Source organism: Hemiscyllium ocellatum (assembly GCF_020745735.1).
Source record: "Hemiscyllium ocellatum isolate sHemOce1 chromosome 27 unlocalized genomic scaffold, sHemOce1.pat.X.cur. SUPER_27_unloc_1, whole genome shotgun sequence".
Classification (NCBI taxonomy): Eukaryota; Metazoa; Chordata; class Chondrichthyes; order Orectolobiformes; family Hemiscylliidae; genus Hemiscyllium; species Hemiscyllium ocellatum.
This window is the reverse complement of record NW_026867476.1, coordinates 1994006-2005641: the sequence shown is the minus strand read 5'-3', so window position 1 is coordinate 2005641 and position 11636 is coordinate 1994006. Positions and strand designations below refer to the sequence as shown.

The window sequence follows — 11636 nt, the reverse complement described above, 5'->3', positions numbered from 1 at the left end:
CCGACAGCCCCCTGCGGTAAAGTATTCCACAGATTCACGCCTCCCCAAACCCCAGCGAGAGAAGAAATTCGTCCTCATTTCGGTCTCCAATGGACGACCCCTCACTCTGAGATGGAGCCCTCCCTGTGCTCCCACGTGAGAGGGGGAAGCAACATCCCCACATCTCCCCCTGTCAGTCCCCTCCCTCCCCTTGTCTGTCTCAATAAGGTCCCCTTTCATTTTTCTAAATCCTAACGAGTACAGGCCCGACTGGTTCCCCCTCTCCTTCTAAGGCGGTACCTCTGTCCCCGGGATCGTCCCGAGGGAACCTTCTCCGGACTGCCTCAAATGCCAGGGAAACTTTGCTTGGATACGCAGCCCCGGAATTGTTCACGGTGATCCATCGGGGGCTCTGACCAGTACCTTGTACAGTTTTAGCAAAACTCTCCATCCCACTTTTATCTTCCATCCTGAGAACAGCACCAACATCCCTTTTCCTTTCCCTATTCCCCACTGAACGTGGATGCTAGTGTTTATTGTTAATGATGCATGGGTTCCTGAACCCCTCGGTTCCCCGGCTTTCCACAGGCATTCTCCATTTAAGTAGCTTTCAGCCCCTCTATTTTTCCCCAGTCTTTGCCCAGTTGTTTGACCCGTCGATATCCCTCCGCAGGCTCTCTCTGTGTTCATCCTCGCTGCTCGCCTTCCCATCCATCCTTGTGTGTCAACTGCCCCAGTGACCATTGCAATGCTCCCTCCATCCCAGGGACGGCATCCATTTGCAGTGTGTCCCCTCTGTCCCAGGCCCCGGCAGCCATTTGCATTGTGTCCCCTCTGTCCCCGACCCGGCAGCCATTTGCAGTGTGCCCCCATTGTCCCAGGCCCCGGCAGCCATTTGCAGTGTGTCCCCATTGTCCCAGGCCCCGGCAGCCATTTGCAGTGTGTCCCCTCTGTCCCAGGCCCGGCAGCCATTTGCAGTGTGTCCCCTCTGTCCCAGGCCATGTCAGCCATTTGCAGTGTGTCCCCTCTGTCCCAGGCCCCGGCAGCCATTAGCAGTGTGTCCCCTCTGTCCCAGGCCACGTCAGCCATTTGCAGTGTGTCCCCTTCGTCCCAGGCACCAGCAGCCATTTGCAGTGTGCTCCCATTGTCCCAGGCCCCGGCAGCCATTTGCAGTGTGTCCCCTCTGTCCCAGGCCACGTCAGCCATTTGCAGTGTGTCCCCTCTGTCCCAGGCCATGTCAGCCATTTGCAGTGTGTCCCCTCTGTCCCAGGCACCAGCAGCCATTTGCAATGTGTCCCCTCTGTCCCAGGCCCGGCAGCCATTTGCAGTGTGTCCCCTCTGTCCCAGGCCCCGGCAGCCATTTGCAGTGTGTCCCCTCTGTCCCAGGCCCCGGCAGCCATTAGCAGTGTGTCCCCTCCGTCCCAGGCCACGTCAGCCATTTGCAGTGTGTCCCCTCCGTCCCAGGCCATGTCAGCCATTTGCAGTGTGTCCCCTCTGTCTCAGGCACCAGCAGCCATTTGCAATGTGTCCCCTCTGTCCCAGGCCCGGCAGCCATTAGCAGTGTGTCTCCTCTGTCCCAGGCCCCGGCAGCCATTTGCAGTGTGTCCCCTCTGTCCCAGGCCCCGGCAGCCATTAGCAGTGTGTCCCCTCCGTCCCAGGCCCCGGCAGCCATTTGCAGTGTGTCCCCTCTGTCCCAGGCACCGGCAGCCATTTGCAGTGTGTCCCCTCTGTCCCAGGCCCCGGCAGCCATTAGCAGTGTGTCCCCTCCGTCCCAGGCCCCGGCAGCCATTTGCAGTGTGTCCCCTCTGTCCCAGGCACCGGCAGCCATTAGCAGTGTGTCCCCTCTGTCCCAGGCCACGTCAGCCATTTGCAGTGTGTCCCCTCTGTCCCAGGCCTGGCAGCCATTTGCAGTGCCCCTTACTGGACTATGTCATTGAAGTGTAGTTGGCGTAACCGTGAGAGTTCTTTGGTGTTCCTGACCTGTTGGGAGCCTGTGCTGTGTGTGAGCAAGGGGTTTAACCTGATCGTAACTGGAGGTGGGGGGAGCATAACATTGATTTGCTTTGCTTCTTTCTGTCTGAAACTTGCTGTCTGTCGCATTCCTCAGCATCCTCCTCACCTCCGCCGGTCTGAGATTTCCGTGACTAAATGTTTCTTTCCCCGACTCTCCCTCCCCATCCCACCACCATCCTCCCTCCCTGCTCCCTCCCTCCCTCCCTCTTTCTATCACTCTCTCTCTCTCTCTCTCTCTCTCTCTCTCTCTCCACCCCCACTCTCCAGTGTGCCTCCACCTTGCTGATGCTGGTGACCAGTGACATTTACACACTCATAAACTACGTGGGGTTCATCAACTACCTGTTCTACGGCGTCACGGTTGCTGGGCAGATCGTGCTCCGTTGGAAACAGCCTGACATCCCTCGGCCTATCAAGGTAACCAGAATTCCGGTCTCTCTCTCTCTCTCTCGATCTCTCTCTCTCGATCTCTCTCTCGATCTCTCTCTCGATCTCTCTCTCGATCTCTCTCTCGCTCGCTCTCTCTCGCCTCCTCCCCATCCCAAAGTGAGCGTTGTCCCACTTCTTTAACGTTAGGGACTAGCAGACGTGAGGAGGAACAGTTTTCCCTCACCGAGTGACGCGATCCACATTCAAGAGTGGTGCACGGGGAAGCCATGGGCAGTTGGAAGAGGACATCGGGATGGCGCTACAGGGGAAGGAAATTGCAGGGAAAACCCCATCAGATGTGAGGGGGGGTGGGGGAGGCCATTCAGCCCCTCAAGCCAGCTTCACCATTCAACTGGACAATAGCTGGTCTTCTGGCTCAGTGTCACACTCTCTGTCGCCCTCGCTACCTTTCGCAGCCAAACACCCACCGATCTTTGTTCTCAGTGTAAGCAGATATTTGGGGGTAAGAGCATCTCACACAGACCCCTATCCTACTCCATGGCCTATCCACCCTAACCTGCACATCCCTGGGCACTATGGGTAATTTAGCACGGCCAATCCACCCTAACCTGCACATCCCTGGGCACTGTGGGTAATTTAGCATAGCCAATCCACCCTAACCTGTACATCCCTGGGCACTATGGGTAATTTAGCATAGCCTGTCCACCCTAACCTACACTTCCCTGGGCATTATCGGTAATTTAGCACGGCCAATCCATCCTAACCTGCACATCCCTGGGCACGATGGGTAATTTAGCATGGCCAATCCACCCTAACCTGCACATCCCTGGGCACTATGGGTAATTTAGCACGGCCAATCCACCCTAACCTGCACATCCCTGGGCACTATGGGTAATTTAGCACGGCCAATCCACCCTAACCTGCACATCCCTGGGCACTATGGGTAATTTAGCACGGCCAATCCACCCTAACCTGCACATCCCAGGGCACTATGGGTAATTTAGCACGGCCAATCCATCCTAACCTGCACATCCCTGGGCACTGTGGGTAATTTAGCACGGCCAATCCACCCTAACCTGCACATCCCTGGGCACTGTGGGTAATTTAGCATGGCCAATCCATCCTAACCTGCACATCCCTGGGCACTATGGGTAATTTAGCATGGCCAATCCACCCTAACCTGCACATCCCTGGGCACTATGGGTAATTTAGCATGGCCAATCCACCCTAACCTGCACATCCCTGGGCACTATGGGTAATTTAGCACGGCCAATCCACCCTAACCTGCACATCCCTGGGCACTATGGGTAATTTAGCATGGCCAATCCACCCTAACCTGCACATCCCTGGGCACTATGGGTAATTTAGCATGGCCAATCCACCCTAACCTGCACATCCCTGGGCACTATGGGTAATTTAGCATGGCCAATCCACCCTAACCTGCACATCCCTGGGCACTATGGGTAATTTAGCATGGCCAATCCACCCTAACCTATGCACTTTTGGATTGTGGCAAGAAACCCATGTAGACACGGGGGTGGGAGGAGAATGTGCAAACTCCACACAGACTGTCGCCCGAGTCGCTGTGAGGCAGCCCTGCTAACTACTGAGCCACCATGCCGCCCCATTGCCCCTCCTGCATCTGCGCCATCGAGCCCTGAGCATGGGGTGGCAGCACTGGCTGGTTTCACTTCTGCAGAGAGAGATAGCATGGAGAGACGGGCCGAATGCTGCGTTTCTGCCCTCATCTGACATATCAGAAAATCTCCCTGCTACCTTCCCCGAGCGTGCCGCGTGCTGGACGTACCGTAGGGAGCGTTAAGAGTCCGGTTCACAGTTCAATCTACATTTGAGGGTGACTGATAAGGAGGGGGAAGGCAGTGCTGCCCATGCTGCTATTGGGGTGTGATTGCAGTGTGTGCTCGGAGAGGGGGAGAGGCTGTATCCTCACCCCCCCCCCCTTACACACTGAGTACCGTTCCTGCTGAGAGGAAAAGGATTTCAGGTGAAACACCAGCCAGGTGGTACTGGAATGAACTATTCATTAACTCCATCACGCTGCTGCATTGCCCTGTGTTCGCTGTCTCACTCCTGCTCAACAGCTCACACTCTCACACTCATTCACTCTCTCACACTCGCTCTAATGCGCACTCTCATTCTCTCACTCATTCATTCTCTCTCTCACTCACACACACTTATTCACTCACTCTCTCTGACTTTCACACACTCTGTCTCTCTCACGCAGTCCCATGCACTCTCTCACACTTGCACTCTGGTGCACACACTCACGTGCGCGCACACACTTGCGCACACTTGCAGACTTGCGCTCTCCCTCACACATTCTCACACACGCACACACAGACATATACACACACATGCAAACTCTCTCACGCGGACACACACAGACACAAACACAATCTTGAGGTCTCTCTGGAGTTCAGTGTCCAGTTCTGCTCATCCTGCAGGAAGAAGGATATTATTAAATTGGAAAGGGTCCAGCAAAGATTTCCAAGGATGTTGCCGGGGTTGGAGGGTTTGAGCTACAGGGAGAGGCTGAACAGGCTGGGGCTGTTTTCCCTGGAGTGTCAGAGGCTGAGGGGGTGACCTTATAGAGGTTGATAAAATCATGAGGGGCATGGATAGGATAAACAGACAAGGTCTTTTCCCTGGGGTGGGGGAGTCCAGAACTAGAGGGGCATAGGTTTAGGGTGAGAGGGGAAAGATATAAGAGACCTCAGGGGCAACTTTTTCATACAGAGGGTGGAACGTGTATGGAATGAGCTGCCAGAGGAAGTGGTGGAGGCTGGTACAGTGACAGCATTTAAGAGGCATCTGGATGGGTATATGAATAGGAAGGGTTTGGAGGGATATGGGCCGTGTACTGGCAGGTGGGACTGGATTGGGTTGGGATATCTGAGACGGCATGGACCGGTTGGGCCGAAGAGTCTGTTTCCGTGCTGTGTGACTCTGAGGCAGCAACTCTCTTTCTCGCTCTTTCTCTGTCTGTCTGTCTCTCTCTCTCTCTCTCTCTCTCTCTCTCTCTCTCTCTCTCTCCCCCCCCCCCCTCTCTCTCTCTCCCCACATCTCTAGGTCACAAGCCCCTGCTTGACCTGGGCTCTCTTCCACACCAACGGCTGAACGGCTGCTCTCTGCCGAATAACTCACAATTATTTCCTGCTCATTGAATATTCTCATCACTGCACACATTTCTAGTGACACTGCAGTGCTGTGCTCAGTAACCCAGAAGTACCAGGGCTCTGAGTGCTTCATGCTTCAGCAAGCACCTGATCTGGAGGCGAGCACACACCCAGCTCACCCAGCCGGCCTCGACCGGTGTCACTCCCTCTGCCCTGCTCCCTGTCTTCACCATGTGGACTCACAGTCTCACTCTGTGTCTGTGTGTGTGTGTTTGTGTGTGCGTGTGTGTGCGGGTGTGTGCATTTGTGTCAATGTGCCTCCACGCGTGCATGTGTGTCAAGATGCATCTGTGTGTGTGCGTGCGTCTGTGTGCCAATGTGCGTCCATGCGTGTGTGTGTGTGTAGGCGGGCGTGTGCGTCTGTGTGTATCGTCGAATCCCTACAGTGTAGGAGTAGGCCATTTGGCCCATTGGTCCACACTGACCCTCCAAAGAGCATCATAACCAGACCCACACCCTGACCCGATCAACATACTCCTGCATTTCCCATGGCCAATCCCCCTAACCTGCACATCCCTGGGCACTATGGGTAATTTAGCATGGCCAATCCACCCTAACCTGCTCATCCCTGGGCACTATGGGTAATTTAGCATGGCCAGTCCCTACTAACCTGCACATCGCTGAGCACTATGGGTAATTTAGTATGGCCAATCCACCCTATAACCTGCACATCGATGGGCACTATGGGTAATTTAGCACGGCCAATTCCCGCCTAACCTGCACATCCCTGGGCATCATGGGTAATTTAGCATGGCCAGTCCCAACTAGCCTGCACATCCCTGGGCACTATGGGTAACTTAGCTCGGCCAATCCACCCTAACCTGCACATCCCAGGGCACTATGGGTAATTTAGAATGGCCAATCCACCTTAACCTGTACATCTCTGGATTGTGGGAGGAAACCGGAGCACCTGGAGGAAACCCACGCAGACACAGGGTGGGGGAGAACGTTGTCCCGAGGGTGGGATCGAACCCGGGTCCCTGGTGCCGTGAGGCAGCAGCACCAATCACTGAGTTGCCCCCTTCTGGTTGTCTGTCACAGTTGCCCCCCCCCCTCCCTTGTGGGATCTTTCCATGCACAGTTTGACTGTGCTTAAAATCGACCCCATCACAGGCGAGGCTCCCGGTAGAGACCATCACTAACGGCGTTAACGCAATCTCACGCCGTGCTTTCTTGTCCTTTTCGGAGACCTGACGGATTTGGCAGTCATTGGGCGCACAGCAGGATCCCACAGGATGGGGTTTGGCGGGAGGAAGGGCGTGGGGCTGGAACCTTGGGGGTTAACGTTGGAGAGGAAACGCAGGAATTGCTGAGCAAGAGGTCCCTCGGTGTGTGTGTGTGTGTGTGAGGGAGCGCAGAGAGCTAGCTCTTCTGTAAACACTGATAACGGGTAAAGATGCTGACACCTCAGCACAGGCTAATGGAGCTCCGGAGAGATTGCAACAGCCGCTCATAAATGTTTACAATGCAGATTGAAGGGCGAGCCAGGCTCTGGGACTCCTTCCTATCCCTCTTACCCCTTCCCTCTGGGAGACTCCAGGGAGTCTCATCTCCCAAGAACCGACTGAATCCCGACAGTGTGGAACAGGCCCTTCGGCCCAACGAGTCCACACTGACCCTCCGCAAAGTAACCCACCCAGACCCATTCCCCTACCGTATTACTATATATTTATCTCTGACTAATGCACCTAATCTCTACATCCCTGGGCACTATCGGTAATTTAGCATGGCCAATCCACCCTGACCTGTACATCCCTGGGCACTATGGGTAATTTAGCACGGCTAATCCACGGTAACCTACACATCCATAGGCAGTATGGGTAATTTAGCATGGCCAATCCACTCGAACCTGCACATCCCTGGGCACTATGGGTAATTTAGCACGGCCAATCCACCCTAACCTGCACATCCCTGGGCATTATGGGTAATTTAGCAGGGTCAATCCACCCTAACCTGCACATCCTTGGGCACTATGGGTAATTTAGCACAGCCAATCCACCCTAACCTGCACATCTTTGGATTGTGGGAGGAAACCGGAGCACCCGGAAGAAACCCACGCAGACTTTGGGGGGAGAACAAGGCTGGAAATGAACCTGGGTCCCTGGCGCCGTGAGGCAGCGGTGCTAACCACTGAGCCACTGTGCCCCCACAGAAGACATTGGAATGAGGAGGATGTTTGTGACCTTGCCCTGTGGTCTGTCTCCCATTGAGCTGGTCCAACCTCCCCACTGTGGGGGACATGTCGCCTGCTATCTGTTTCTCTTGCTGCCCTCTCTGACGCCTCCCTCCCTCTCTCTCTCTCGCTCCGTCTCTCTCAGGTGAACCTGATCTTTCCGGTGGTCTACCTGCTGTTCTGGGCCTTCCTACTGATCTTCAGCCTGTGGTCGGAGCCGGTGGTGTGTGGGATTGGGCTGGCCATCATGCTGACCGGCGTGCCCGTCTACTTCCTGGGGGTGTACTGGAAGAACAAACCCAAGTGTTTCGACGACGTGGTCGGTAAGGCAGCTCTTGCCCATGCGGCCGCGGCTCTGTCACAGACCCAGAGAGAGACAGCTCCTCCCCTCTGTCCCAACGCCCCCACACCCCCGGACTCTGTCCCCCATGTCCCTCGGTCTCCACTCCCCCCTCAGATACACACAAGCACTCAGACGCAGACGCGCGCGCACTCAGACGCAGACGCGCGCGCACTCAGACGCAGACACGCGCACTCAGACACACGCAGACGCAGATACGCACACGCACTCAGACACACGCGTACTCAGGCACATGCACACACAGATGCAGACACATGCGCACTCAGTCACGCGCACTCAGACACACGCAGACACGCGCGCGCACACAGACATGCACACACACACGTGCACTCGGACACACACACACAGATGCAGACACGCACACACAGGCGGTGACACACACGCGCACTCAGACACACACAGACACGTGCACGCAGACACACACAGAGACACACAGAAACACACGCACACAGTCTCGTGCACACACCGAGATACACGCACAGATTGACATACAGACACAGACGCACGCGCACACACACTGAGACACAGCCGAACACAGATGTACACACAGAGATGTGCACACACACAGACACAGCCACTGACCAGGCTTCTGGCCGCCAGTGTGGGGATACGGAGCGGGTTTGAAGAGGAGACCCCGGAGTGGGTTTGAGGTGGGGCCACCCCCTGGATCACGGTCGGGCAGAGGCAGGGGGTGGTGGTGGTGGCCCGACCTCCAACCCCATCGGCAGGAGCCATTGACATCCGGCGTGGGGGTGGGGGTCTTTGGAATCGGAGAGATCTTGGAGGGTGGCGTGCCCAGAAGAGGTGGGAGGAGGTCAGAGGGATTCAAAAACAAAACTTAGTCTAGCAGCAGAGGGGAGTGTCATCTCAGAGTGAGGGGACCACCCATTGGAGACAGAGACGGGGAGGAATTTCTTCTCTCTCTGAGGGGAGAGTGTGGGTGTGAATCTGTGCAATACTTTACCGCAGGGGGCTGTTAGGACTGGGGCATTGAGGGTATTCAAGGCTGAGACAGACAGAGGGAGATTTTTAATCAGGAAGGGGAACGGAGGGCATTGGACGACGATCAGATCTCATCAAGTGGGGGAGCAGACTGGGTGGGCTCTGTGTACGTCTCGAGGGCCTCGAGGATGAGAAGTGTCATTCTGTTAATTGAGGAGCCTCTCAACGTGGAGTCAGCAGAGGTCAGGTCAGCGAGCAAGGGCGATGGGGGCAACAGGACTGGGTGCGGGGTCAGGCTCGCGGGGTGTGGGAGATATTGCCCTCCTGCTTCTCTAGTATCACCCTCTGTCTGCCCCTCTGCCCCACAGACGCCATCACCTACTTTGGCCAGAAGCTGTGTGTGGTGGTCTACCCCGAGGTGACGCAGGCCAAGAGCGAGCAGGAACTCCAGGAACTCACCTCCGACGTCTGTGATAACGTCAAGGAGTAGGCCTCGGGATGAAGAGGGGGGTGGGTTTGGGGGAGCAGTGGGGGATATCAGGGCGTGTGACGCTCAGGCTGAGGTGGGTGGTGGGGATGCTGGGCTGCACGTAGGCCTTGGCTTAGGGCGCGAGCGTCGTCCTTTTTTTTTGTTGTCTCCCCGCCCCACCCCCCCCTTTCTCTTCTTGTCCCTCCATTGAGGGGCCAGCAGTAGGCAACAGCGTGTCTCAGCGAGAGAGATCCCCACCTTCCTCTTCTTTCAGGAGGTTAATGCTTCGTTGGCTGCTTTCGCACTCCCTCCGTGCCCCCAGCTTCCCTCCCTTGAGTGTCCCAGCCGCCATTTTGTCGAGGGTGGCGACAGCCATTTTGAGGGAGTGGTGGGCTGGTTTTCGAAGGAGGCGTCGGTTCGGGGTTGGGGGAGAGCTGGTTTCACGCTGTGGCGGCGCCACGAAGGTCTCGCTCCCGCTGTCTTTATTTTTTTTTTCGGCCTTGATGAAACAAATCAAGGGTTTGGAAAATGGCGACCCCTCCCACCACCGTCCCCTCCTCTCCTCTCAACCCACAACCCACGCCACCAGCGCTCCCCAACCCCTGAGGAGGTAACGCCGCGTCTCTCAGTCTGGGGTGTCTAGTTGACGGTTTGATTGTTCGTGTTTTTTTTTATTATTTGTCGTTTGGAAGAGTTTATCCTTTCTCGACGTCAACGGCGGCCATTTGCACAGTGCCAACCCCCCCCCACCGCAGGCGAATGTTTGTCCTTTCTCTGCCGGGTGTCAGCTTCCCTCTGCTCCCCACCCCGCCATCACCAGGGTGAGCCCATCCCTTCACCCCCACCCTCCATCCAAAGGGACTGAACCCTCCAGGAGAAGGGTGGAGCAGGGGGGTGTCGGATGGATTCACTTGATGCTGACACCTCACCAGGCCCTTGACCACCAGCTCCCCTCCAGGCCGCTCTCTCTCTCTCTGCACGCTCCTACAGTCAGGGCGTCTGGAGTTTGGAAACGACAGGGGGTTGGTGGTGAAGGCTTCACCAAACCGTTTCCCACAGGTCAGCACACTCCGCGCGAGTTAAAGGTTAAACGTCAGCAGAAAATGAGCTGACAGGGGTAATCTGACACATATTTAATTGTTAGATATATCTGCAATAAAGCAGTGACTGCTTGTTTATCAGAGTAAGATGGTACTCCAAGGTTACCAATTAAACTTTGAGAGTTTTATTATTAATTTGCTCTTTGTACCATTGACCTGGTAAAATACATGGTGCACGGGCGCAGCCAGACATGATTAAACCCCTCCCTGACTTCAACTCGTTTAGAAACTAATACCGAAGCTCCGTCTACCCCCCCCCGCCCACACCCACCCCCCCCCCCCCACCAATCCCAGGGACAGGGACAGCACAGGGTTAGATACAGAGTAAAGCTCCCTCTACACTGTTTCCCTCCACCCCCCCCACCCCCCACCATCCCAGGGACAGCACGGGGTTAGATACAGAGTAAAGCTCCCTCCACACTGTTCCCCCCCCAATCCAGGGACAGACACAGCACAGGGTTAGATACAGAGTAAAGCTCCCTCTACACTGCTCTCCCATCAAACACTCCTAGGGACAGGGACAGCATGTGGTTAGATACAGAGTAAAGCTCCCTCTACACTGTTCCCTCATCAAACACTCCCAGGGACAGGACAGCATGGGGTTAGATACAGAGTAAAGCTCCCTCTACACTGCTCTCCCATCAAACACTCCTAGGGACAGGGACAGCATGTGGTTAGATATGGAGTAAAGCTCCCTCTACACTGTCCCCCCCATCAAGCACTCCCAGGGACAGGGACAGCATGGGGTTAGCTACAGAGTAAAGCTTCCTCTACACTGTCCCCCCATCAAACACTCCCAGGGACAGGGACAGCACAGGGTTAGATACAGAGTAAAGCTCCCTCTACAGTGTCCCCCTATCCCAGGGACAGCATGGGGTTAGATACAGAGTAAAGCTCCCTCTACACTGTCCCCCCCTATCCCAGGGACAGGGACAGCACGGGGTTAGATACAGAGTGCTCCCTCTACAGTGTCCTCCCCATTAAACACTCCCAGGGACATCTCGTGCTAACA

At 55.8% G+C, this 11636-nt stretch overlaps 1 protein-coding gene across 3 annotated transcripts in view; it reads left to right on the top strand.

The window, feature by feature from the left end:
• Positions 1-10759, top strand: part of LOC132807133 (large neutral amino acids transporter small subunit 2-like) — a 123809-nt gene extending 113050 nt beyond the window's left edge. For all 3 annotated transcript variants that reach the window (XM_060821447.1, XM_060821446.1, XM_060821448.1), the window contains 3 exons: positions 2260-2409; positions 7898-8075; positions 9424-10759. In XM_060821447.1, coding sequence (XP_060677430.1) covers positions 2260-2409; positions 7898-8075; positions 9424-9545 — 450 coding nt within the window. In that variant the 3' untranslated portion in view covers positions 9546-10759. The remainder of the gene's footprint in view (positions 1-2259; positions 2410-7897; positions 8076-9423) is intronic.
• Positions 10760-11636: the final 877 nt, after the last annotated feature.